This window comes from Podarcis liolepis (genome assembly GCF_965112155.1).
Source record: "Podarcis liolepis genome assembly, chromosome: 2".
Taxonomy (NCBI): Eukaryota; Metazoa; Chordata; class Lepidosauria; order Squamata; family Lacertidae; genus Podarcis; species Podarcis liolepis.
The window spans coordinates 34,705,252-34,733,064 of NC_139555.1; the positions used below are offsets into that span (position 1 = coordinate 34,705,252).

The window sequence follows — 27,813 nt, forward strand, 5'->3', positions numbered from 1 at the left end:
ATAAGCGATGCCTGCAAAAACGATAGAAACTGCCATGGCACCTTAGGGACTAACTGGTTGATTCTAGTGCATACCTGGTTTTTGTTTCTTTGTTTTGTAAGCTGCTTTGAGCATGATTTTTGTGAGTGAATGAATGAATGAGATCGAATGAATACAACTTTGTGTGAAGGTTTTTTTTTTAATGCACACAATCTGTAAAAATTCAGGCTGCTCAGTATATTATTTTTCTCCACTTGTGCCTTAATAGATGTGAGTAGGACAAGGAAGAAGAAATTGCAGGATCTACTTGTGCACATTGGCAGTGTCCAAAGTGTCAGAAAATGAAACTGATGCAGGAATACAATGGGAAAGGGGACACCCAAAGCTGCCCCCAAGATTCTTGTTCAGATGTCTCAAGGTGCAGCCGTGAGCTCTCATCTCATTATCTTGTTCAAGTAAAATAATTTCGAGACCTTGGAGGCTAATAGAGAGTAGCGAGCTTCTGCTCATCATTTCCCTGACGGGAAAGAAACTAGCTTTCTTCACTTACCAAAGGGTTTAGAGAGGCCACGTATTAAATGGAGAACCCTGATGCTGTTCATTTGCTGTAAGAAGCTGAGAGCCTCTATAGTCTAACTGAAAAGCATGTCAGAACTGAGAGTTTTTGTAGTCTCCAAACTGAAAATTTGAGAGACTTGTACTTGGAATAAAGAAAATTGCTTCAGCTCCTCATGCTGCTATGGGAGTTAGTGGGTGCTCCTCTGTGTACTGCACATACATGCAGTGTTCCACATAATATGTGAAAGCTGGACTTCTAGCTCAAGCACATAATCCAGAATATTCCTGCAGTGGTTCCATGGACTTCAAACCTGAATGGCTCTTATGCTTTTGAGGTGTATCCCAGTGTGTAGACATAATTCTTTATTATCATAATATGTGATGAATTCCTAACACACCTCTATGTGAAGATCTAAATTATGTATTTTTAAAAAGATATAAATAAGAAAAAGATCCTCTGGTAACATAGGAAACTACCTTTTGGTAAATTAGTGCCACTGTATTCTGCTCTGGTCAGACCTCACCTGGAGTACTGTGTCCAGTTGTGGGCACCACAGTTCAAGAAGGACACTGACAAACTGGAACGTGTCCAGAGGAGGGCAACCAAAATGGTCAAAGGCTTGGAAACGATGCCTTATGAGGAACGGCTAAGGGAGCTGGGCATGTTTAGCCTGGAGAAGAGGAGGTTAAGGGGTGATATGATAGCCATGTTCAAATATATAAAAGGATGTCACATAGAGGAGGGAGAAAGGTTGTTTTCTGCTGCTCCAGAGAAGCGGACACGGAGCAATGGATCCAAACTACAAGAAAGAAGATTCCACCTAAACATTAGGAAGAACTTCCTGACAGGAAAGCTGTTCGACAGTGGAATTTGCTGCCAAGGTGTGTGGTGGAGTCTCCTACTTTGGAGGTCTTTAAGCAGAGGCTTGACAACCATATGTCAGGAGTGCTCTGATGGTGTTTCCTGCTTGGCAGGGGGTTGGACTCGATGGCCCTTGTGGCCTCTTCCAACTCTATGATTCTATGATTCTAGATCTTTGGCTAACTTAACTCAGTAGTGTCTACACTGGCAGATAGCTGTTCTAGAGTTTCAGACGTGGGACGTTCCCAGTCCTACCTAGAGATTTTTTCATATTCTGCACCACAATAAATTTGGCAATTTACTGAAATGATTAAGTGAGCAGTGCAAGGCAAAAAGTGGGCAGGACTTGTAGAGTTGGTATGTTGATGAAAGGATTTGATGCTAGGAGAACAGAAGGAAGTGTGGTTCACACTGGCATTCAAGCTTCCTTGATGTCTTGCTTTGAGGTTCCCAGGTTGTGGTCCTTGGAAACTGAGAGTTTCATTCAGCTGGTCCACGGCATATCTGTGAAGAACACTGGCAATCTGAATTCTGAAGAATTCTAAGGACTTTATTTATTTTAATAAAGTGCAAATATAAGAAATAAAAGAAGCAACACAAACACAGCTGAAAACCATACAGCATCAAGTAGAGCACGTAGTGATAAAGCAGGATATCAAATCCAAACTCTTCTTCTACAACCGGCAGGGGATAAAATCATTAAGTGGTCTGTGTGGGGCGGGGTGGAGTTTGGGAATCATTGATCTAAATCCTGCTGCTTGGGACTGATTAGAGCTGGCACTGGAGGGCTATAGGCTATCCGTCCTTGCTCTTGTTATTTGGCCCAGTGGCAACCACTCAAGGACCCTAGTGCTGATGGAGCAACTGTTGAATACTTGTGCATATATTTTTGCCAAAGTTAGAATCATTCAGCATAGATGGGACTCCTGGATCAAGTAGTCTCTTTCCAAAGTCGGGAAGTCTGTTCCTAACACATGGCTGTTGTTGTTTAGTCGTTTAGTCATGTCCGACTCTTCGTGACCCCATGGAGCCGAGCACACCAGGCACTTCTGTCTTCCATTGCCTCCCGCAGCTTGGTCAAACTCATGCTGGTAGCTTCGAGAACACTGCCCAACCATCTTGTCCTTTGTCGTCCCCTTCTCCTTGTGCCCTCCATCTTTCCCAACATCAGGGTCTTTTCCAGGGAGTCTTCTCTTCTCATGAGGTGGCCAAAGTATTGGAGCCTCAGCTTCACGATCTGTCCTTCCAGTGAGCACTCAGGGCTGATTTCCTTAAGAATGGATAGGTTTGATCTTCTTGCAGTCCATGGGACTCTCAAGAGTCTCCTCCAGCACCATAATTCAAAAGCATCAATTCATCGGTGATCAGCCTTCTTTATGGTCCAGCTCTCACTTCCATACATCACTACTGGGAAAACCATAGCTTTAACTATGCGGACCTTTGTTGGCAAGGTGATGTCTTTGCTTTTTAAGATGCTGTCTAGGTTTGTCATTGCTTTCTTCCAAAGAAGCAGGCGTCTCTTAATTTCATGACACATGGCTAGCAAATACTTACTTTTGAAAAACCTCCAAAGGAAAGAGATTCAGTCTCTTGGTTCTGTTTCCTCCCACTAAGAATTCTGTTAACTCTGCAAAGATGTCTCCTGCCATCACAGAACCTGCAAGGCTCGCATTAACGTGTGCTGCCAGGAATCCTGTTTATATCTCCCCCCCCTTTTTTTTGAAGTTGCAGTGATTGTGGTGGTGGTGGGAAGCATACGTTTTGCCACGCGTTGATGTAATCTGGTCCACGTCCAACAGAAACAGGGGAGCCATTTTCTTCTAATCCCTAAAACCAGCCAAGCAGAAGGAGAATTACGTCAGGTTTTATTCTTAGTTCTGACAGGGATGCAGTATCGTGGCTTGTGCTTCGTGAGAGTTAGCTTATTTTAGACGTTCATTTTGCTGCAGAGGGATTTGCAGTTTCACGGGAGAGCCATAGGTTGACGGCAGCCTCAGAAAGTTTGTCTGTCTGTCTGGTTAAAGCTGGTCTTCTAAGAAGTGGCGTGGGACTGTGCTGACTGCATAGAAGTCTTTCCTCTTTTGACAGCTGAGCTTCACCCATCCCTGGCAAGGGAGCCTTCTTCACCACAGCTTGGAGAAACATGTTCCTGGGAAGAGGCATCATCAACACCTTCCTAGAAGTAGTTGCAGCTGCCAGTAATCCAGGGCTCACCCTTATTTAAGATGCCGGCTGTCAGTTTTTCGGCTCTTTACTTACATCCTTACAATAGGGCTTCGTCTGTTATTTTCGAGACAGAACAGCCAAATGGCACCCTCCTTCTCACTGACAAACATGGGGCACGATCTGCTGGGCTGTTCCCCAGTGCAACCTGTGCTGAAGCGGTCATGAGTTGTGTAAGAGCACTTGTGTGCTTTCATGCATTTTTTGGGGGGGGGACCAATTTAAAATGCAGGTTAAAATGCAATTTAAAATGCAGCCTCATTTTAAAAGTAGTCCAGGGGTCTGCAACCTTTAAGACAAAAAGAGCCACTTGGACCCGTTTCCGAAGAAAAAAAAACTGGGAGCCGCAAAACTCGTCATTATAAAAATAACTTTTTTGTCACTTTTTTATTATTTCTTTGTTTGACCCCTCAGAAATACTCCTCCTCATAGAAATAAACGTTAAATTAACAAGTTACCTTTTTGTGTGTGTGTGTGTGTTCTTCACTCCCCTTCAAAACAGTGGCCAGCGTACATGCCCCCTTTCAATGCAGTGACCAGCGTACATGCCCCTTACAATGTAGCAGGCGGGCAGGTGGGAAGGTGACGTCGGGACGGTGCGTGACTAACACACGCACCGCCCCCATGCGACGGCACAGCCAGTACAGCGCCTGCCACAGTGGGGAGTGTCGGGGAGCACAATGTGCCTCCTCCCCTCGTTAGTATCCGCCCCGGAGCCGCGGCAAAGGTGTAAAAGAGCCACATGCGGCTCCGGAGCCGTGGGTTGCAGACCCCTGAAATAGCCCATAGATCAAAACCATAAGGGGAGGGAAACATAAGGGTCAGACTGAGTCCAAACCAAAGGCCAGGCGGAACAGCTCTGTCTTGCAGGCCCTGCAGAAAGATGTCAAGTCCCACAGGGCCCTAGTCTCTTGTGACAGAGCGTTCCACCAAGTCAGGGCCAGTACTGAAAAGGCCCTGGCCCTAGTTGAGACCAATCTAACCACCTTGCAACTTGGGATCTCCAAAATGTTGTCATTTGTGGACCTTTTGATGTGGCTTGTGCAGGAGAACTTCCTAGTGGATTCTGCCACAGGGTTGTGTAAGAGCAGTGGTTCTCTGTGGCCTTGAGGAACAGACACAGCTTGTTAGGTTGGAAAAAGTAGTGGTGGGGAATAGGGGCAAAACTTGTATTGCTGTGCATGAGTCTCATTTGCTTGCACTGCCGGAGGGAGCAAGATGCAATACCAGCAGCACCAGAAGGGAAAGGGGCATGCAGGCAAACTCAGGTTGCGACCATTCTTTCCTGGGTGGGCATACCAAACCTAGTATGTGTATGTTTCTCTGTGGCACAGTGTTGGTATCAGGGTGGATAAAAATCAATGATTTTTAAAAATATATATATTTAAAAAACAGATTGTTTAATTTAAATTGGATGTTTTTTAAAATTTAAATTGGATGTTTTTGATTTAAATTGGATTTTTAAAATAAAATGCTTTGGAGGAAAAATCTTTCTAAAGATAGTTTTCTATTTAAGTTACATTATAGTCCAAAGGCTATTCATCAGGAAATAAGAATTTGTTTTAAGTTTTTCATGTGTGCTGAAACTCAGTCTAAGGGTTTTTTTTAATTGTTTAACCACATCAGTTAACAAACATGGATACATACGCTATAAGGTTATTGTTTTAGTTAAATAAATTGTTTAAATTGTTATTAAGGAAATGATTATTTTTCTCCTTCCAATAAAGTACAGCAGAAAAGTTGTCCAAATTTAAACAGTTAACTTGTTAAACCTCACAACAATTTCATAATTATCTATGTATTTCTAAGAGTATAACCAAATCAGTAATTTTTGATATAATTGTAAAAACTACTCTGAAATTTTATTATTTCAAAAACGAAACCTTCCTCTGCTTATCAATATTAAGATGATACCAGCAAGAATGAGTCTTTCTGTAAAAAACACGATTTAACTCAAGTCTTACTGAGTAGTGATTTAAATCAAATCCACGCTGGTTGGTATATAATTAGTCTAGGATACATTCTTCCAGAATGGTGGGAATTTATTTGTATGGTACCTATGCTTGAGCCATAACAGGCTGTCTAGGAACTGGGTACATTTTGCATGCAGGTAGTCTGTAGCTGTTTGTGAGATTGATCTCCAGAGAATACTGATCAGTTTACCTTAGGAGAACTCAGCTGCCCTGTTGTGGAAAGTTTTCTGTAATGTTTGACAAAGGGAGGGCAGGTATGCTAAGGTATAATGGATTTGCTAGACGTTGTTTTGCACCAATTTTTCTGCTGTGCTGGAAGGCACATCTCATTGGTGTCTTAAGCAGCCTATGATTGCAGAGCAGAGAAACAGTGATAGAGAAACACTACATTTGGTGTGCAAAACTTTTGTTGTCCAGGATGAAATGACTTCAAATTTGGGTCTGACCACAACGAAGGCTCTGACTATCCTGAGAGACCAGCTGTCGGCACTTCTGGAGGGGCATCAGAAGGAAAGGAAGAAGGTGATTTCCTGGAAGGTAAGCACGGCATTTTGTTGCGTGTCAGTGAGTTGTTTTCAAGAAAACGTTACGTATTTCTTTGTAAGGTAAATTTTGCAGACAGATCCTTGGAGAAAGCAAGACTTTTCCCATTCCTGAAAGGGGGCACTTCTGAAAGGTGGCACTTAGCTGCTTCCAAAATGGGCAGCTGGAGCTAGAGCCATGATGGTGGTACCAGTTCTCTTGATGTTGTGGGACTATGGCAGCAACACCAAGGGCAGAGGACTAGAAGGAGGTTGGGCACTTCCAGGTTGCTGTTTACCCCAGCACAAAGAGGCCTGCCTCCTTCCTCACCCAGCCTGGTGCCTTAATCTGAGTATTCAGAGCTAGTGGTGGTGGTTCTAGGGACCCCGCCCCAGTGGCCTTCCCTACTGTGACCAGTTCACAGAACCATTAGTGGAACTGTGAATTCTTTGCTCCTCTGCAAAAGAGCGTGTTCAAGTGTTCAGTGGCACTGACATGGCGCTTCATATCATCTATAGTGGTACCTCGGGTTACAGACGCTTCAGGTTACAGACTCCGCTAACCCAGAAATAGTACCTCGGGTTAAGAACTTTGCTTCAGGATGAGAACAGAAATCGAGCGGCGGCAGTGGGAGGCCCCATTAGCTAAATTGGTACCTCAGGTTAAGAACAGTTTCAGGTTAAGAACGGACCTCTGGAATGAATAAAATTCTTAACCCAAGGTACCACTGTATACCGAAATGATAGAGAATTGTCTATTTACTTATTTTATTTAACCGAATTTATATACAGCAGTTTACAGGAAATGTTGAAATTATAAATGAAAAGCAGTTAAAAGCAAGTAATAAAAACATTTGAAAGGTTATTAAAATTTAAAAGGTTAAAACGCGACAACACCTGCATGTCTGGATTGGCTTGCCTAAAGAAAAATGTTCTAAGCAGATGCTGAAAAGTCTGTAGCAAATGCGCCTGCCTGCCAGATGTCAATAAGCAGGGAGTTCCGAAGTACAGTGGTGCCCCGCAAGACGAATGCCTCGCAAGACGAAAAACTCGCTAGACGAAAGGGTTTTTCGGTTTTGTGTTACTTCGCTAGACGAATTTCCTTATGGGCTTGCTTCGCAAGACGAAAACATCTTGCACTTTTTTTTTAAAGCCGATTGAAGAGGCGCAGTTGTGACGGACCGTGCTTCGCAAGACGAAAACATCGCAAGATGAAAAGACTCGCGGAACGAATTCTTTTCGTCTTGCGAGGCACCACTGTATAGGTGCTGCCACACTAAAAGATCAATTTCTTACAACTGTGGAAACACACATTATGTGGCACCTGTAATAGTGCCTGGTCTGCAGATACATTCGAGTTGGCACATATGGGGTAAGGCAGTGCAGCAAGTGAATGATCAGAGCTAACCTTGGTAGACAGTGTTCATTTCCAGTGGTGGTAACGTCTGTCGCTGTCTCTCTCTACTACTCTCTCGTCGTCCACTTTAAGCAGGTTCCATTTTGTTGATGTAGTCTCTCTCCTCCTTTGTACTTCCTTTTCTTTTTGGTAGGAGGTGTGGCGAGCCAGTTTCCTGCACCATGGCAACCGCTGTTCCTGTTTCCATTGGCCAGGGGCATCCCTGATGCTGCTGACAGTGCTTATACTATTATGCTGTTATGGGAGCCAACCACAAGGAAGGTATGCTATCTCATTGATCGTTTTACTGCAATATTCTGTCCATAAATGACCCTGAAAGCTGCTAACATTCAATCATTAACAATTCCATAGAAGAGTAAAAAAAAAAAAAGACAGCCGCGAACGAAACTCCAAACCAGATCACACCAGATGATTGAAACCAATAACCAGTTTCCACCTAGGTTTTGGAAATGTGTTTGCCTAGTGTCTAAAATTGACAGGGAGAGAGCCAAACTTATGCTCCAAACCAAATAATTCCATAAAATGTGCAGATCACCAATAAGATCTTATCCTACAGACCCACCAATGACGGAACACGGAATAGGGCTTCTGTTGAAGATCTAAGCACATTGGTGGATTTGTAAAGGAGACAAAGTGGCCTTTTGGCTTAAACCAGCAGACTTGTCAGGGCACCTACCTAATTTCTCTCTGACCTCACATTATTTCCTTCTTCACTGGTTTATGAGACGCACTCATATGGTTTTTTTGTTGGAAGGATTCCTGCAGGACACTTGTTCAAGTGTTTTCAGGCTTCGGGGAATCTGCTTCCTTCCCTCCTTTGGCAGTAGATAAGTAGAACAAAGAGTCTCTTACCTGTTAGAAACTTTAATGATCACAGCGAGAGAACAAAGAATCCATTCCTAGGAATGAAGGTGCTCCCTAGTCACCCACGTCACTACTACGTCTTGTAACCTGATCTCTCAACCACTGTGCTTTCTGTGCTGCCCCCTTATCTGCTTTCCTTGACCTTGGGCTGAGCGGATGGACGCTTTCAAGCAAGTGTGTCTGTTAACTCTCTCTTTCCCAGTTCTCCTCCTCCTAGCTGTTCCCCATCCAGTACTTCCCAGCTTCTGCCTTTTGAACTATGTCCCTCTGCAAACCACTGTTCCAAATCTATACTGTCCCACTGCTCCTGGGAAGATTCAGGATCCTGATCAGGAACAGGGGGAGGGGGAGGCTCCCACCATTCCTCCTCCATGCAGCTCTCCTCAGCACGGTCCCTGACGTGTGTCTTCCAAGTCCGGGATGGACACCCAGTTCAGGATAGAGTGCTTGGGCTGCCAATGACTGGCTTTGAAAAGCTTATTGGGTGGTTTTTTGTTTTTGTTTTTAATATAGCTGCTGGCACAAGGAGATTTCTAACAAGCAGAAGGATTGGGGATGTTTTTAACCTGCTGGAAGCCCAGCCAGATGGGTGGGGTAATAAAAATAAAAATAAAAAACAATTATTATTATTATTGTGATTTGAATCTATTAAAGGCATAGGAGCCCTGTCCAGCCTTGGCAGTCTTCCTGTGTGGCATTATATCATGAGTCAGATGACTGCAACTGAGTTGCATATTTAGATGAATGAATGGATATTTTTACATGTCACCCATGTTGGTGTACAGCAGGGGTGTCTAACTCCAATTCATCGGGGGCCGCATCAGCAGTTTGGTCACCCTCAAAGGGCCGGTTGTATCTGTAGGACTTACAGTACAGGAGAGAAGGGTTCAGGCAGCCGTTGGATCTGTCACATCACAGGATGGCATGTGCTCAATATAAAAACAAGTGGAGGTTTCCTGAATGCATGTAAAGTGGAGGTTTCCTGTGTAGAACGGCTGGCGCCGCTAGAGGGCAGACGTTCTCTGGCTTGTAGGCTGCCGCGCATGCGCTGAAGAGGTGGCTTTCTTGTGTCAAAAAAAAAGCAAGAATAAAAGGTGAAGGCTGGCGGCCGGCGGCGGCTACACGGGCCACATGACGAGGTCTGGCGGGCTGGATTCGGCCCGTGGGCCTTATGTTTGACACCCGTGGTGTACAGGGTGCCAAAGCAACAACCGATGAACATTTTGCTTTTAATTTTATGACTATGATGGCAGTGTTTAATCCAGACCCCTCAAAGGATTTTTAATGGGTTTAGCGATCCTGATTTGAATTAAGCTGGATAATACAGACCACCCTAGAAGGTGCAAAAGGTTCTGTGCCCTTGTCAGTAGCAGGTGGGGTGGGGTGGAGGAGGTGCTTACCTGACCTCCCAGCACGTGAGTTGCTGTTTCTTACCGGGAGAAGCAAGGCAGCGGGGAGAGCAGCATGGTGCAACTGGACCAGCAGAAACACTGGACTGCCTTGCTTGGTGCATTTGCACCCCTCTGCATCCTTGCTGCCGTCTTGTCCCTCCCACTCCCGGTAAGCAGCAGAGACTCACCTACCAGGAGCTCAGGTTCTGTAAGTGCCTCTGCCCCACCATGCCAACTGCTCTTGGGCTAGAGACTTCCCTTCTTGCGACTCCTGCCAGGACAGCCGCATGGGGACGTATATTTCATTCCTTTATTCAGCTGCCGGCAACCTCTGATGTTTTGCTTTGAACAGTGAAGGTTCTGAAATTGTGAACGCCTTGGCCCTGTTCCTCTTGGTGCTGCTCGACGTCCTCTTGATTGGACGGCAAGAGAGGCTAAAGCGCCAGGAGGTCGAGAAGAGACTCCGGGACATCATTGGCAGGATAAATGGTGAGGCCGCCTCTCTCCCCACACTGCCCCTCGCTCCTGTTTGCTATCCTGTGTAGCCACATCCTCTCCGTAATTTTAGTGCCTGTTGTCCATTAGTTTTTATGTAATGCCTTAAAAAGCAAATTCTTAATTAGGGGCAATTGTTGCTTTCATATCATGGTCGTATGAAATCTTGCCCCTTTAACACCCCAGAACTATCCTTGTCTTCCATCACAACCACAGCTGTCAGTTCTCCCCCTACCACACCTTCATAGTCTACCCTTATGACTTATTCACAGGACAAATGTACTAGGCTAGGTTTGCCCTTTCTTCCCCTCTCTCATTTGGCAGCCTGTTTTTCCAGCAGCCAAGTGTATTCTCTCCTCTTCCGGATTCCCATCACAAAAGCTTAACCCCACTTTTCACCTTCCAGTAGCACCTTAGAGACCAACTATGTTTTTTATTGGTATGGGCTTTTGTGTGCATGCACACTTCTTCAGATACACTGAAGATACAGTTTCAGTGTATCTGAAGAAGTGTGCATGCACACGAGAGCTCATACCAATAAAAAACTTAGTTGTTCTCTAAGGTGGTACTGGAAGGAATTTTTTTATTTTGTTTTGACTACGGCAGACCAACACGGCTACCTACCTGTAACTACCACTTCCACCTGTACATCCTCGCACTATCAGGGGAATGGGGGAACTGTTTTCCCCATTGTCATTTGCAGCGGCCTCCTTTCCTTGCTGCCCCCACCGCTCCCCACTCCACCCTGTCCACTCTCCCGTAGGCAAATACATACACTGATTTTCCAAAGATGTGGAGGCTCCTGCTGCCTGCCCTACAGGGGGAATACTTGAGGACAGCTGCTGGAAGCCACACGGTCTGTATGAGGATCGAACCAGAAGTGACATTAACTGTGTGCTTTCATAACTTAGGAGAATGTAAATGGCAGCTGCAAGGGGGCTTGAGTAGCAGTTTGACTACAGGGAGTGAAAAGAGAGGAGGAGAAGGAGTTTAACTTCTTCCCCACCATAGTCTTGATGAAGGTCGTGCCCTGGAGCTGCATTGGTACCAGTGGAGGCTTCCTTCCTGGTGCAAATTGCAGCTTCAGGAGGGTGATCTTTGTCAGGCTTGCCATGGGGCGGTCCTTATAGTTTCACTGCTACCCAACCACCACCTTTGCAGATACTGTTTACATTTTTTTAAAGGTGCATTCATGCAGTTAAGGCAATCCATGCACTAAGATGCATCCAGAATGGATTCCTGCCGTAGTGGGGGATGTGGCTTCTCACCCAAAGCCCACCCACTCTGGCCATGGCACCACCATACCTCTCCTGCTAATCTGCTTTCCAGATGCCTTGAAGGATGGCAAAGAGCTGAGCTGGACAACCTCCATGTACCCTGACCTTCACATGCCCTTTGCCCCCTCCTGGTCACTCCACTGGGTCTACCGGGACGGCCATCTTGTCAATCTTCCAGTCAGCTTGTTAGTAACGGGTGATGTCGTTGCCCTGAGGCCAGGGCAGGAGTCCTTCACTTCTCTCAGAGGGATTAAGGTAAGTCAAGTTTCTTCTCTCTTTGCACCAGGGTCCTAAGTTTTATAAGGGCCAGGGCTTTTCCCCCAGTGGGTATTCAAGGGCACCTCCTTCTTTTGGTTAAAAAGTGTGACACTTACTGTAACAACTTCATGGTGAAACAAATTAAATTAAATTAAATTAAAAAATTAAAAAAATTCCTTCCAGTAGCACCTTAGAAACCAACTAAGTTAGTTATGGGTACAGTGGTGCCCCGCAAGACGAATGCCTCGCTAGACGAAAGAGTTTTGCGGTTTTTGAGCTGCTTCGCAAGACGAATTTCCCTATGGGCTTGCTTCGCAAGACGAAAACGTCTTGCGTTTTTTGCAAGTTTGTTTCCTTTTTCTTAACACCGTTAATACAGTTGCGACTTGACTTCGAAGAGCAACTCATAGAACGTGGTGTGGTAGCCTTTTTTGAGGTTTTTGGTGATTTTTGAAGCTTTTCCAAAACTTTTCCGACACCGTGCTTCACAAGACGAAAAATTCGCTAGACGAAAAAACTCGCGGAACGAATTAATTTCGTCTTGCGAGGCACCACTGTATGAGCTTTTGTGTGCATGCACACTTCTTCAGATGCACACTTCTTTCGTGCATGCACACAAAGGATCCCTGAGTTTGCCCGTTTTCAGCTTTTGTCTCCCATTCTTCTAACAGGATGATGAGCACATTGTCCTGGAGCCTGGGGATCTCTTTCCCCCCTTTTCTCCTCCACCATCTCCAAATGGGGAGGTGAAGAAGGGACCTCAGAATCCACAACAGTATCGACTCTTTCGTGTCACAAAAACACCAGTGATTGACAATGTCAGGTAAGCTCAATGTGAGGACAGTCTGTTACTGAAATTTGAAGTAAGGTAGCAGAATGGATGGAGAATTCATCTGAAACAGGGCATTCTTGGTGGTGGCTTCCTGGCTATGGAACTCCCTCCTAATAAAAATAGGGCAGGCGCCCTTTTCACATGTGTTCAGTAAACATGCAAAAACCTTTTAGAAAAAAATATTTAGTTATCCAGGCTTTGGACTGAGAGTTTTATGACATTTTTACACCGCTGGATTTAACTGTTTCCTTGAATATATGCTATAGTGCTGCTTTTAAATTGTTTTCATCGGATTCTGTTTTTGTGATTTGTCCTGAGCTCCCTTTGGGGAGGAAGGACAAGTTACATATTTGAAATAAAAAAATAAAATATGTTCAATCTATCCTGTGTTCAGTTATAACCACAAGAATACATTATAGTCTTAAAAATCTCTGCCACACAATATTTAAGCATTGCCATCTGACAAATCAACTCTTTGGATGGAATATACCAGTCCCATATAGTGGTTTGCTGTATAAAGCTGGGAGGTATAAGGGAAAAAAGCAATAAATACCTGGAACTTTGCAAAATCCTCAGTAAATCTTTTGTTATGTTTCAGGTTATGTTTAGACATGGCTTTGTCACGTTCTGTGACTGCTCTGGATAACGAAAGATTCACTGTACAGTCGGTGATGCTCAAGCTTGCCGTTCCCATTGTGCTGGTACGTCCTATTGATGAGCTGCTTTTTGTGACCAGGCTTGGTCCAATCAGGTTCCAGGTGGCTGGGACCATTGCATTTGACTACAACTTCCTGTGACCTGAGCAGTTCTAACTCATGCAGTAGGTTCTTGATTGGTTTTGGGTATCGGTCATACTCTTTGGAGCTCAGCATTCGGTGGTAGAATATGGGAATTACGGTACAGTGGTACCTCGGGTTACATACGCTTCAGGTTACATACGCTTCAGGTTACAGACTCCACTAACCCAGAAATAGCCCTTCAGGTTAAGAACTTTGCTTCAGGATGAGAACAGAAATCATGCTCCAGTGGCGCAGCAGCAGCAGGAGGCCCCATTAGCTAAAGTGGTGCTTCAGGTTAAGAACAGTTTCAGGTTAAGAACGGACCTCTGGAACGAAATAAGTACTTAACCCGAGGTACCACTGTACTTGGTTTGTGCGCAGAAGAGAATTTGGCAAAATCCATGGATGATCATGGCAAGCCCTGAATTCTTTGACTCCAGTTTATAAAGTATGCATCACCTTTAGGCAAATATTTTTTCTTTTTTTTAGGCAAATGAAGTGAACAGGCTCCATTAATTAATGCATTTTTTTGGTCACATCCAAAATTAGTCTCTACTTATAGGGCTTGGGATGGCTCAGTTGGTAGAGAGCATGAAACACTTAATCTCAGGGTCATGGGGCAAAAGATTCCTGTATTACAGGGGCTTGGGTTACATAAACCTCGTGGTCCCTTCCAATTCTATAGTTCTATTCTTTTTTCTTTAGATTTAGATTTTTAAACTTTTATTTCCAGCACAGTTGTAGGACACCTGTTTTGCATGCAGAAGGTCTTGTATTCAGTCCATCATCTCCAGGTAGGACTGGGAGTGTCCTCTGCCTGAGACCATGGAGAGCCTTCTGATGGTTGGTGCTGAGCCAGTCAGACGAATGTTCTTTGGTGTTAGGCAGCTTCCTGATCAGTTCTGGGAGATATTTCCTTTTTTCCAATGGCTTGGGCCATTGAGGCTCTGATTGCTTTCATGTAATAATAACCAGACGGTGTTTCTGCAGTGTTTTAAGTGATATAGCTACACCTATCATGGCGATTTACATATAGGGGCTTCTCATGCTGTCTCCTTTCCTTAAACGGCAGATTGGTTTCCTGATCACCAATGCCATACGCTTTGTTTTCATGGCTCCTGGAGTTGTCCCTTGGCAATACACATTGCTTCAGCTGCAGGTAAAATAAAAGAATGTGTTTTTATTTTCTCTGAACTTCAGTTAGTTTCCCTATATCAGGAAAGACATACCTTTCTGGGCTATACACGTTTGTGTGTGTGTGTGTGTGTGTGTGTGTGTGTGTGTGTGTGTATACATGCCTGATGCAAATCCACCTAGCTATGATGTGGATGTAAAATTGATTTTAAACACTAAATCACCAAGTAGCTTCTGTGGCCTAAATGTAGTTTACCTTCTGAAGGGCTCTTCACTTCTGTTCTTTATTTTTCCTGTGGGGATATTTGTCCTCTGTTAGTGTTCAGGTTTAGCCTGTGTCTAGAAACATCTCTCCTCTTGGACTTCCATATGCTTGTTTTGATTAAGTTTCCTTTCGCATCTGAGATTCATATGGAAACCGTAGCTTTCCCTCTCAGTTTAAAAGTACCATGATGGGTTTGTAGGTGATCAGCACTTTAAATCTAAAGAGGAACACTGGTCATCTGCAGCCCATACATGTCCACACAGAATAGCAGAAGTGGCCTTGGAAGCACAGTGATGTTCATTTAACCTCGTTTACGTGTGTGTGTGTGTGTGTGTGTGTGTGTGTTTCTTTGCACATCTGTCCATTGATCTTGAGCACTGGACACATCTTGGAAGTATAAGTAATAATGTTCTTGTGAGCAAGCGGTTCCTGCTCATGGGTGTGTGTGTGTGTGTGTGTGTGTTGCTTCTGCTGCTGCTGTTGGGGAAGTGACGGAGCCAATCTTCAGCTATAGTAACTGGAGACCTGGAATGCCTTCACAGGTCAATGGGGTCCTGCCCATCCTCCCGCTGCTGTTCCCTGTACTGTGGATTCTCGCCACTGCCTTTGGTGAAGCCAGAGTCCTGGCCCAGATGAGCAAGACCTCACCCACTTCCCTGGTAGGTACTTCTACAACATCATGTTGTTATGAAGAGGGTGGACTGGGTAAAGGCAATTCTGGACTACTGAGACAAGAGGGGAGTTCACAGATGTTTCCTAAGTCTGAAAAATACAAATACAGTGGGCCTGTGTTTTTCCATTTTGACCTGTGAACCTTTGAAACTGGATCAGTTGTGGGTGCAAGTGGAAGTATTGCCATGGGGTGGGGGGACGAACATAGTAGTAGTAGTAGTAGTAGTAGTAGTAATAATAATAATAATAATAATAATAATAATAATAATAATAATAATAATAATACTATAGTATTCTTTATATGCCACCCATCTGTCAACAGAATAGTTGGAATAGAACTGACATGGGTCTGTTAGGTTTTGGGAATGGGCAAAATGGGGGTGATAGGAAGGCCTGATGGACAAGCTGCTGGATTTCAGCTCTCAGCTCTGAATAATTTCTCCGAAAGGCTTGAACAACGGAGATGGTAGGTCCAAGTGCTTGCTTGCCTGTCGCAGCCAGTATTTGGGCTCTAGCTTTTGACTGTTCTGCAAAGTCTTCTTAATAATTGTCTAATATCTGTAAAACCAGATTTTGTGTGACCCCCCCCAAATCTCTGGGGTGCAAGAATAATAGGAGAGGCTTTTTATCTTCTGTGTGAAGGGAGAAAAGGGGGCAGATGGTTCCTCTGTCAGTTGATTCCTACCACTCCAGATGTTACTTCTGTCTCTTCCATTCTCTGCCCTCCTCTCTCTCTCTCTCTCTCTCTCTCTCTCTCTCTCTCTTCTCCATTTCTGCTTGCTGCAGGCATGTAAAGCTTAAGTTCCTTCTCTTCCTTTTCCCCACCTTGTTGCCAGCACCTCCATGTTCCCTGTCACCCACACTTGTGTTCCCAGTTGTTTTCATGTTTGCTTTCTCTATCCTGCCGGTTCTTTCCCCCTATGTGATTAAATTTCAGATGTGATTCTGCATCACTTGTCACCTGAATGCTTGTTTGTGTCTTAGTTCCATCTTGACTTAGAGTAGCATCCTCTCTTGTATCTATTTCTCCCCCAAATCTGTTTGGAATATAGCAGTTACAGCCCTTTCCTCCTTGATCAGGCTCTTGGATCATGTGTCCTCCTGTCTGCTCCTGGCCTTCCCTTCACCTATTGGATCTGAGCTCTTGTTCTCTCATTCTGCATGATGCTATTCCTTTCTTTCCATCACCTTCCCCCCAGTTTCCTCTCCAAACCTTCTTGTGGGCCACCTTTGTATTTGACGTTCCTCCTGGCCATTTTGAATGGGGGTAATGTACCCAGTTCAGATCAAATACTATCTTCTACATCGAGACACCAGTCCAAGATGAACCTCGGGTTTCCTTCACCGATTCCATCTCTCGAAGATACTCAGAAAAAGGGACAGTGTCATTTGGGTTCTCATTCTTGACTTGGACAAAACGTAGCCAAGGCAGGGTTCTGGGCTCTGTTCAGGTCCTGCAGAGCAAAGCCCATTTCTCATCCACATCTTCCACTGGTGAAAAAATGTTTTCCAAGAGATGTTCCTCATGCATCATTTCTCAGCACCTTGATAGTAACCAATTTGTTCTCTTGCTGCAGCTGGCTAAGTTCTCAGAGGACACACTGAGCAGCTACACAGAGGTGGTATCTACCCAGGTACTATTTTATTAACCAGTCTTGCATACTGTTCTTGTGGTGTTGCACAGTTTCCGTGAGATCCTCTCCATCCTCTCTCTCTGTGATCTGCTTGCCCACTTGTGCTTATATCCTGCTGCTGGTGTCTCTCGCTTTGTTGGCGCTTTCGTTTGCTCCTCCTGCGCATCGCATGCCGGATGCACACTTCCCCACCCCCCCATGCTCTTTCTCATAGCAGATGCTCATAGTTCCCTTTGATTGTCTGAGAGCGAAAGGCCTTGTGATTCAAGCCTGTGGTTGCCTAGAATGTTTAAAATCTGAATCTTAAACAAGCTGAGTTTCAAATCCTATATTGATTGCCCTTCTGGGTGGAAATAGCTGACTGAGAGAGACTGGTAAGTATCACAGGGACTTGGACAGACTTTCATATAGACAAATCGTCGAAATCAAAGTGGGAAGAGGAAGAATGGAAATCACGCTCATATGTTTTTATTGAACTGGACAGGGGGGAAACAGAAGGGCTGGGATTTCTAAGTTGGCCCTGGAGTCTCTGTGTTGCAGTCTATTTCTGTAGTTAGCTCTGCTGATCTTGTTGAACTGCAACTCCCATCAGCCCCAGCCAGCATGACTAGTGGTCAGGGCTACTGAGAATTTTAGTTCAGCAACATCTGGAGGGCCACAGGTTCTCCACACTTGGGGTAGCACCTTGACTACCTCAATATGTCTGCCCTTCTTTGCAGCTGTACTTTCATAGATGCTCAGACTTCATCACAATGAACTCCAGGAGGCAGTTTGTCCTTGCTTCACTCTCGCCCACCAAAAACGTAATTTAGTCAAACGGAATCAAAATGATTTATTGGCGGCACTTCTTGCTTTCCTCAGTCAGAAGCAAGGACCAATTTGGGCTGCTCATTGACTTCCGTAGTGACTACACCAAGGATTAGGTGGGTGGGTGGGAAATACTGTGGCAGTAAATTTTCTTGGTAAATCTTCAATAAATTGTTTCCCAAAATTGAACCCATCTATAGCATTTAACTGATAATACGGATGATAAAAATACACTGTGTTGGCTGCCTATTAGCTAGTGAGCCAAATTCCAGGTTTTGTTACTAACATTTAAAACCCTAAGCAACTTGGGACCAGGATATCTGGCAGACACAGACCAGACCAATCTTTAAGAACTTCTGAGGAGACCCTGCTGGTCATTCCATGACTAGTGGATTGCCAATAGTCAGTCAGTTCATTGTGTTTTACAGACAGCCATTATACACATGAAAATAATAAATGATGCAGTGGATTGTCACCCTATGACAACATGGAAGTGGGCCTTCTTGGTGATATAGCACCTACTCTTTAGAATGCCCCCCCCCCGGTAATTAATGAGACAAAGAGGATAATGACTGTTAAATGCCTCTTTAAAATTTGCATATTTACCCAAGTTTTTGTAGACTCTGCTTCCATTTTTTTTTTTTTTTTTGGGTACAGTGTGCTTGTGCTTTATTAACTTGTTTTTAAGATATTCTGTTGTTGTATTTTAATTGGGTTAAGTAGTATGAAATATTGGAAATAAATTAATTATAGCCTGCTTTCCCACCAGTTTGCCTCCAATATTAGATTGTGTCATTGCTCCTTAGCAATGTTCTCTGAGCAGCCCAGAATATGGGACTGAACAATAAAACCACAATGCAGCATGAAAATCCATCGAGTGAACCTTATAAATGAAATCCCATGCTACAAGCATTTTGTACAACCTGTGTATTGATCATCTCATCGAGTTTCTTCAAGCACTAGATCTCTTGTTTATGTACAGCAGGCTGTACCTTCCTACCTTCGGAAATGTGAAGCAGCGCACTTTCCTGTAGTCCTGCCTTTTCTGGAAATGGATCTCATTTCACAATGAACTGAAACTCCTTGCCTCTTTTCCTTCACTTTGTGAATCCATCCGTGTCCATTCCCCCTTTTTTGGCAGGAAATGATGCGGTGCATCTGGAGCCACTTCCTGGATGTTCTGAAGGGCAGGTCTCCAACCCTCACCTTCACCTCTAGTTTGCTTCACAGCCTGGGATCTGTCACAGTAAGTATGCTTGCAAGGAGCGATCTGATAGTGAGCATCCTAGTTGCAGGGTCTGCCTGCTGGGGTCCTTAGGTTTCCTGTTTCTTTTACAGGGCAAGGGCTATAGCTCAGCGGTAGAGCATATGCTTTTCCAAGTCGGGCTGCAGATGTCCTCTTGTCTGAAATCCTGGAGAACATTAAGCTAGATAGGCCAATTGCCTGACTTCGTGTCAAGGCAGTTTCCAAAAGATTCTTCTAAATCCCATGAGGGCATCTGTATTGTTAGCTGGATATTTCTGAGTTAGTGACTTAGATAATACATTCAGCTTGACCCTGATGTCTGAAACACAGGAGATCAGATTTCTGCAATAACCATGGGCAAGCTCTTATGACCTGGATGGGCTAGCTAGCTGTTTCTTGCTTCAAGCAACTGACAGTAGTATCTGCTGGTCAGGGAAAGATGTGATAGACCCAAGCTCTTTCTTTTTAAATGAATCACATATAAATCTGAGCTTACTGTTTTTTGCCTTGGAAGCATTTACACTCCAAGTACTCATTCTAGAGTTGTGCCTTCTGCCCTCTCTGTCTCTCTCTCTTTTTTTTTTTTGGTAGCATTCCTCATTCCTGCACTTAGCATAGATAGTTTTCAGGAGATTGTCCTACGTGGAGCAGCCTGGGAAACTTGCTTCAGTAAGTCATAAAGGACACTGACAAGGGTCACATTTTGCTTTCTTCAGCTTGAATGCTTCTTGGCCTTAGATGGCTTATCACTAAACTGGGGAGGCTGCTTGCCACTGAACCATCTTCTCTTTAAACTATCTTGTGGTGGCACCTGCGCATTAAACTGACAGAGATGTTGAGGAGGTTAGTGCTGTATTTGGTAGCATTAAGGGAAGTCTCCAGGGATGGGAGGCTACTCAGAAAGGGCCTTTCCTTCTGCTATCCATTGTGCTTGAAGGGTGAGGTGATACGGCTGATATTTATCTGCCTCAGTGATTCATGCACAGTCTTGCCAATAGTTTTTTGTGTGTCCCTGGGGTGTTGTGGGATGTCTTGGGCCTGTTTTTAGGTGCTTTGCTGTGTGGATAAGCAAGGAATTCTGTCCTGGCCTAATCCCAGTCCAGAGACGGTTTTGTTCTTCAGTGGTAAAGTGGAACCTCCTCATAGCAGCCATGAAGACCTGACGGATGAACTCTCCACACGCTCCTTCTGCCACCCAGAATTGGACGAAGAGGTGAGAGACAGTTTTTTGGACCATAGTCTGGTTTGTCAAGAAATTCTGCCTTCTTTTCTCTCCAGTTTCTAGAAGGACCCCTCAACCCTCTTGTGTCTTGACATCTGCCAGAGAGACACTTTTCAGGCTCTCACCCTCTAGCAGTGCATTACTGGCTTCTCCTCAGAGCAAGGCCCTTCTTCACAGTTGCCCAACAATGTGGAATGAAGCTTGTCCTCAGGAGGGTGTACTCAGCCTCATTCTTAGCTGGGATTTTCAGTTAATAAAAAAACTGGTCTGCTTTGTCTATCCTTTGATAAACTGCTTCCAGTTTGCTTTCTAATTTTAGCTGACTTTCTTTCGTTTTATTGGATGCTATTGGTTTTTATACTGTTACTGCAAAGTGCTTCGTAAATTCTAGTTTTGAAAAGCGGCATATAAATAAATAAACAAATAACTTATTTGCCACCACTATTTATTTAGTTTGAAAATTTGGGACTTGCTTTATCTTACATAATCAACTCAGTAGTGGCTCCTAGAGGGAAATAAAGCAATGAAAAAAATAAGACATAAAATTGAACAGTAAAAAAGCAGCAATACCATGGTGAACCAACCAACAAAACATTAATAATAATAATAATAATACATAATTCACACATATACCCCCTTCATATCAGTCAGAATGATTAAAACAGTGAGCAACAAATGAATAAATTGGAATTAATATTGGGAATCTGGAGAATCAAAAAGTTCACTCGTCCCCCCATCTTCTGCCACAAGTTGTCCACTTGAGTGACCAAGGCAGTTTCTGTCTTAAAACCGGATCCAACTTCCCCCTTCACCTGGAAGGATAAACCAAGTCTTCTGGGGCCCCGAAGTTGCTAAGTAATGCATTTTTCCTCCTCCAGTTCGACTCACAGGTGTTTCTCTCCTTATCTCTTCTTATGCTGTATTTCAGCCCCATGAAAGGGACGCTTTGCTCTCGGGGCCTTTGTCAGACATCGTTCACATCACCAATGAGCAAGACAGAGCGGAGTGGTCTACCGGCAACACCCCAAAGTCTTCTGAGGCTCATACTCACAAGAAGCCAACCGGCCGGAGCAAACACCCTTCGGGATCCAATGTGAGCTTCAGTAAGGACATCGAGGGTGGGGAGGAGGAGCCTATGCAGGTAAGGAATGCCAAAGGCTGCAGAGGTCAGGAGCTTGTCCTGTCCAGTTAGGAGAAAGGTGGCGTCCCAGTCTGCTAAGGAGTCATCCGTAGATAAGGCGGGAGGGTAAGAGTTGTGAACATGAGAGAGGAAGAAAGAGCATTTGAAAACTCCTCTTCTTAGGGCAAAAGGAAGAAGTGTGTCTTAGGGGAAATTATAAGTGCCTGCTGCCCCAAAGCACCACGGACTGATTTGCATGTGGCTACCTAGCTAGGTTTATGATTTAAGGCCTTGTGCCTATATGTCTGTCTGTAGAGAGACCGAAGGTTTTTCAGGACGCTGATTATTCTGCCAATTAAATGAAAGAGTTCTGAGGGCTGTTTGTAGTTCCTAGGTAGGAACCCGAAGCCCTGCAGATGTCAAGGATGATAGAAGTTGCCGTCTAGCAACATTTACAGGTCCACAAGTTCTCCACTCCTGCTTTAGGAGAATACACAACAGAGGATGGCAGAACCAATAGGTTAGAGAAGCAGGACCCATTTCATGTGCAAGTTTCTAGGTGAGTGGCTTCACTGGCCATTGTTATGCAATGTTACAGCAAGTAAAAAGTTTCTGGCGCCAATCCAGTAGTGCCCGAGTCACTCAAGCCTATTGATTCCAGTGGGTTTAGGCAACATCTGTGTTAAGTCATTGACTTCCCATCCACAAGCTCTAACCCAGTCCTCACAGCTTTGGCTCCCCAGACATTTTTGAATCACAACTCCCATCATCCCTGACCTTTGACCTTGCTGGCTGGGTCTGATGGGTTTTATGGTCAAAGAGCATCTGCAGTGTCAAAGCTTCCCCACCACTGATGTAGCCTGCGAGTTGTGCACTAACCATTTCTCAATTTCTCTCCCCCTCTGAAAGGGGAACGGACACTGGCACCTTAACTTTTGACTTTGCGTTTCTTGAATGTTGAGCCAGGTTGAGGCTGACAGCGAGGGACTGGCGTGCGAGGCGGAAGACTTTGTGTGCGATTACCACTTGGAGATGCTGAGCCTCTCCCAGGACCAGCAGAATCCCTCCTGCATCCAGTTTGACGACTCCAACTGGCAGATGCACTTGACCTCCCTGAAGCCCCTGGGCTTGAACGTGCTGCTTAACTTGTGCAACGCCAGCGTGACAGAGCGCCTGTGCCGATTCTCCGACCACCTCTGCAACATCGCCTTGCAGGAGACGCACAACGCCGTGTTGCCTGTCCATATTCCGTGGGGACTCTGTGAGCTGGCTAGGCTCATAGGTGAGGAGGGCAGAGGCGGAGAGGTCAGCTGGTGGGGGGTGCCACTGTAACTTTGCTGTGTGTTAGCTCAGGGGACTCTCTCAGCGTATGCGTGGGTTACGTTCTGGGCCCCTGTGCACACAAGTGAAATCATGTAAAATGGGAAGCACCCTCCAAACACTCTTTAAATGCCCTCTTGGCTGTTCTCTCTCCAACCCATGCCATAAATACGCATCCGGGGGGGGGGGGAAGAAGAGGTAACTGATAATCTTGAATCAGTGCTTGAAGTTAGTCCCAGTTTAGGGAAGTTTTTAATATTTAATGCTGTATTGTTTTTAACACTTGTTTGGAAGCCGCCCAGAGTGGCTGGGGAAACTCATCCAGATGGGCGGGGTATAAATAATAAATTATTATTATTATTATTATTATTATTATTATTATTATTATTATTTTATTAAAAATAAATAAATCCTCAGCTAGAATTGAAGCTCTGGGGCTGGCAGGAGGCTGAAAGACATGCGGGAAAGCGGCTGTTGCTGTTGCGCTACCATTCAGCTGTTAGCCGGGAGGAGGAGTAGCGTAAACAAAGCCCCGCTGTGCCCCCTGACTCTTTGAGGCCTCATCTGCTCTCACTGATGTCCTCTTTGGGCTCTTGATCCCTCTTTGGGGGAGGGTCTCCTTGTGAGCCACGAGGACTCTCCAGCTCTCTCCCGCTATTTCTGTGTTTGAATTGTTTTATTTATTTCCTGGCACTGTGCGTATACGCATGAGTCAATTCCGCTAGGTGGTTATATGAGGCAAGGCAGTCCTTTAGGCGATGATCATAGGCAGAGGAGAATGGCAGATGAACTTGGAGAGCAGCGCCATATTCCTTGGGATTCCTGTTGTCCAAGAATTCCCCTCCCATATTACTTTTTCCCCCCTCCCCCAGGCTTTACACCTGGTGCCAAAGAGCTTTTCAAGCAGGAGAACTACTTGGCCCTTTACCGGCTGCCATCAGATGAGATGGTGAAGGAGACGATGCTTGGGAAACTCTCATTCATCACCAAAAGGAGACCACCTTTGAGCCACATGATCAGCCTTTTTGTCAAAGACACTACTACCAGTAAGGACACTGACTTGGCGGGATTTTAACTAACATGTGATCAGAAGGATGACCATTAACATACCACCTCTGGGACTGCAATTTGGCTGGCGGCCTAGCCAATCTATTCAGGGCCTTTTATACGTATTCTTAGGGGAATAGCAAAGGACTTGGGAACGTGGTCCTAAAATATAAGCCAGAACAGGCCATTTCTATGCTACTACTGGGAAGTTACCAATTCTCTCCAGTGGAGGCTCCTAGGAGAGGAGCTATTTCTCAGTGGCTGGCTGGTGTTAGTTTCAACTGAGGCCTTAAGTTGAAATTTGGGGGGTTGTTTTAGTTGCTGCCGAGAACCAGGATATTAAACTATATTGTCAGTCAGGTCACCATGGCTTGTTCCCTGTGTTTCTTCCTGTTTAGTTCAAAAGCTTATGTATGTTCTATACTTGCCTTGGAAGTTTCCAGACTCAGTGAAGGACTATGCAGACGAAGAAGCTGAAATTTTATTACCATTTATTTTCAATATGTAAAGCCCCGGAAGACTTACAGTGAATAATAACAGACTTAAAAGCCAAGTTTGTTTAGGTCACACTCCAGCGTCTCCCTCAGATGGCACGTCTCCCTCAGGCAGGCAAACAGAGCAGGCTCTCCAGGACAACGGCTGAACACTAGGAAGCTACTGCTAGCCTTTTTCCTTCAGAGAGGCATAGGAATATATATTTAAAGGCAGTTACCATGTTAGAGAGAGGGAAGAGAGATTCGCTTGGGTCTTTCATCTAAAGAGTGCCTGAGAGTTGTCCGTGGGGCACAGTGTTGAGAAGAGGCAGCTCTGCTGGGAAAGGAGGGGCAGGCAGCAAACTTTTCTCAGAGACACCGTCTGGGTTTTGTGTACCTGACGCTAAATGGGGGAGAAGTCTTCTTGATCCAAAAGGTGCCACAGAATAATTGCACTTCCAGCAATAGACTTGCAGCATCTTCTGTCTTTCCTCCCTCCCCATCCTGGCCACTTGTCACATTGATGGGCATGTTGCTAGTACTTGTATAACACTTAGCAAATGGTTTTCACTCCTCTCCTGGCTCCTGACAGTTGATCTTCTGCTTTAGCGTAGATTTTATGATAGACAGAAAAGTTTCTTCTAGCGCCTACTTAAAATGTGTTTAATCACCATTTGTCACATTATCAAATGTTCCTAGGGAGCCTGTGGGCGATGTAGAGTGTTAGAAATCTTCACAATAAACCAGCCTGTCAGCAAGCAATTTTTAGAGTTGAGACACAGGTCCATGTTTTTCTCTCTCAGGCACCGAGCAGATGCTTTCCCATGGGACTGCTGACGTCATCCTGGAGGCCTGCACAGACTTCTGGGACGGTTCGGATATTTATCCACTGTCTGGCTCTGACAGGTAGGCACCCTTATCTGCACAAGTCACCGGCTGCCGAAAACAAACTGCTGGAGAGATTTATGTTTGGGTAGCCTGCGATGTTTGCTTTCTCCAAAGGTTGCTTATGGCTGCGGGCAAGTCATAGTTATGGGGCTCTGTATGCAGAGATCTTCCTGCAGAGGAAGGTTTAGGCTGCCCACAGATGATGCCTTTTCAGAAATCACGGAGGCAGCATTGTAGAGCTGTCATTGGCCCTGATACGCACTTGCACTCTTGGTGCCTCTCTCAGTTTGCGTCAAGTGGGTTTTTCAGATTTTTGTAATGCTTCATGCTGCCCCTTGTTAAGCCCAAAGAAGCCTGCAAGAGCGTGACAAGTGCTGCTGCAATACAGTCATACCTCAGGTTGAATACGCTTCGAGTTGAGCGCGTTCGAGTTGCGCTCCGCAGCAACTTGGAAGTAACAGAGCGCGTTACTTCCGGGTTTCGCCACTTGCTCATGCGCAGACGCTCAAAATGACGTCACATGCATGTGCAGAAGGGGCGAAAAGCGACGCACACGCGCAGACGTGCCATCGCTGGTTACGTTTGCTTTTAGATGCGAACAGGGCTCCAGAACGGATCCCGTTCATATCTAGAGGTACCACTGTACAGGCGTGCGGGATGAGCTATGTAGTGGCCAGAGCAAGTAACCCAAGGTTCTTTCCCCACCAATTTCTGGAACATTTTAAAATGCTTTGTGATTACGCGCGCGCACACACACACACACACACACACACACACACACACACTTACATCACACATAGAATGCACATCAATGTAGATTTTGGGTATGTGTGCATGTACATGATTTTACAATTTGTTTTCAACAAGGAAAGAGAGAGCAGTGCAAACAATTCAGGTGTTGTAAAGAACTTACAAAGTTTATCCAAAAGACTAAATGCAAGGTTACATAATCAGGTACAGGAACAAATAAGTGTCTGTGTATATTTATATGTGTATATATACACACATACACATATACATACATTTAGAATTTATATCTATGCAGGAGTGTGCATTGCGAGCGTACACACACAACTGTCACAGATGTGAATGAATTTTGAATATTGGCCGTGGGGAAGCAAGTGCTGACCCATGAGAAATGTGGAAGGGGTTGATGCACAAGGGCTGTGAGCCATTAGTATCAAAGGAAAGATGCCTCAAAATACTTGATAAGGAATGAACAGAAGCCGCTTCCTTGCCTCCTCTCAGCTCCAATAGATTCTGCCCCTGAAAAGCATGAGTCTGGGCAGTAGTTTTACTAGCCAGGCATGTGTTGCGTGCAAACGTTGAGACTGTTTTGTGCTTAGCATATCTCTGGTGGCCTTTGTCATTCTCTCTCTCTGCTCTCAGGAAGAAAGTGTTGGATTTCTACCAGCGTGCCTGTCTTTCGGGCTATTGCTCCGCCTTCTCTTACAAGCCCATGCACTGCGCCTTGTCCTCCCAGCTCAATGGGAAGTGCATAGAGCTAGTGCAGGTCCCCGGGCAGAGTGCCATCTTCACGTCCTGTGACCTCCCTGGGACGACGCCCATCAAGCAGAGCAGCCGGAGGAACAGCTGGAGCTCTGATGGTAGGTGCCTTGCCTCCATTGCAGATCCTTCCATGCATGCATCTGGGGCGGTGCTCCGCCAGCTTTGGTTTGTTGCTGGTTTTTTTTTTATCTCAGGGCACTCTTCAAGTGACTCCGAGATGGACATCTAGGATTCTGTAACCACAAGGTTACGGAAAAATGACCTTAGGAGAGAAGTTTGAGGGCTGTATCCAACTCTGTGTGTGATGAGTTCCACTCTTGCAGTGGGATTTTCCCCTTCCACTCCACTCCCCTGATCTGCTCCTGAGTGTCCCCCAACTCTCTGGAGCACATTTGAGGAGGCAACGGGGGCTGCAGGGGAAGGGGAAGTTCCATTGCATAAGCGGATGTCTGCTGTGCATGTGGCACAGCAGCACTGGAAGTAACCCATAGGATTTAAAAACCCAGTTGTTGGGTGTAGATGCTTTGAATCAAACAATTCAAATGTGTTTTGCACAATGATGTGACGTGGAAAGTAAATCTGGTGAGACCCTTGCGTCATCACAGTGCCTTCCATGTGACGATAACCAAGAACATGAAGAGAAAAATACATTGTAAATGGAGAACCTCCGCTAAATAATTTACTTTTGAGCAAGCAAACGAAAAAGGGCGAATCTTAATAGTGTTGACTATTATTAATCCAGTCTTTTTGGAAATTTTCTTTTGGAGGTTAACTGTTTGAAAGATTACGTTTTCTATGTTTTAACGGTGATCCTAGTATGGAAAGCTCCACAACTGCATAAGCACTCATTGGCCTTGATCTCCACATCACATCAGGAATTCTCTGTTTCCTCATTGTTCAAGGTTTCAACCTTGTCCCCATCTGACCTGCCAATTGCGGAAGAATCCTGCTTGTCTAAATTTTGACACATTATATTCGGGTAGGCTGCCTTGTCATCAGAAAAGAGGGCTCATTTGATCCAGCTTCTTCGGATTGCCTTCTTTTCTT

At 44.9% G+C, this 27,813-nt stretch overlaps 1 protein-coding gene across 16 annotated transcripts in view; it reads left to right on the top strand.

Moving 5' to 3' along the window:
* The window catches only part of TMEM94 (transmembrane protein 94), a 73,121-nt gene that overhangs the window by 24,522 nt on the left and 20,786 nt on the right, over window positions 1-27,813 (top strand). For 10 of the 16 annotated variants that reach the window (XR_014522101.1, XM_083487345.1, XM_083487347.1 and 7 more), the window contains 16 exons: window positions 6,013-6,132; window positions 7,667-7,794; window positions 10,141-10,277; window positions 11,613-11,815; window positions 12,490-12,641; window positions 13,249-13,351; window positions 14,502-14,588; window positions 15,371-15,487; window positions 17,078-17,134; window positions 19,083-19,187; window positions 20,236-20,400; window positions 21,338-21,550; window positions 22,496-22,811; window positions 23,722-23,895; window positions 25,173-25,275; window positions 26,647-26,864. Coding sequence is in view for 15 of the 16 variants with exons in the window: in XM_083487345.1 (XP_083343471.1) it covers window positions 6,013-6,132; window positions 7,667-7,794; window positions 10,141-10,277; window positions 11,613-11,815; window positions 12,490-12,641; window positions 13,249-13,351; window positions 14,502-14,588; window positions 15,371-15,487; window positions 17,078-17,134; window positions 19,083-19,187; window positions 20,236-20,400; window positions 21,338-21,550; window positions 22,496-22,811; window positions 23,722-23,895; window positions 25,173-25,275; window positions 26,647-26,864 (2,398 nt within the window). In the remaining variant the exon portion in view is untranslated. The remainder of the gene's footprint in view (window positions 1-6,012; window positions 6,133-7,666; window positions 7,795-10,140; window positions 10,278-11,612; window positions 11,816-12,489; window positions 12,642-13,248; window positions 13,352-14,501; window positions 14,589-15,370; window positions 15,488-17,077; window positions 17,135-19,082; window positions 19,188-20,235; window positions 20,401-21,337; window positions 21,551-22,495; window positions 22,812-23,721; window positions 23,896-25,172; window positions 25,276-26,646; window positions 26,865-27,813) is intronic. The other 6 variants (XM_083487336.1, XM_083487338.1, XM_083487337.1 and 3 more) reach the window with 1 other exon arrangement.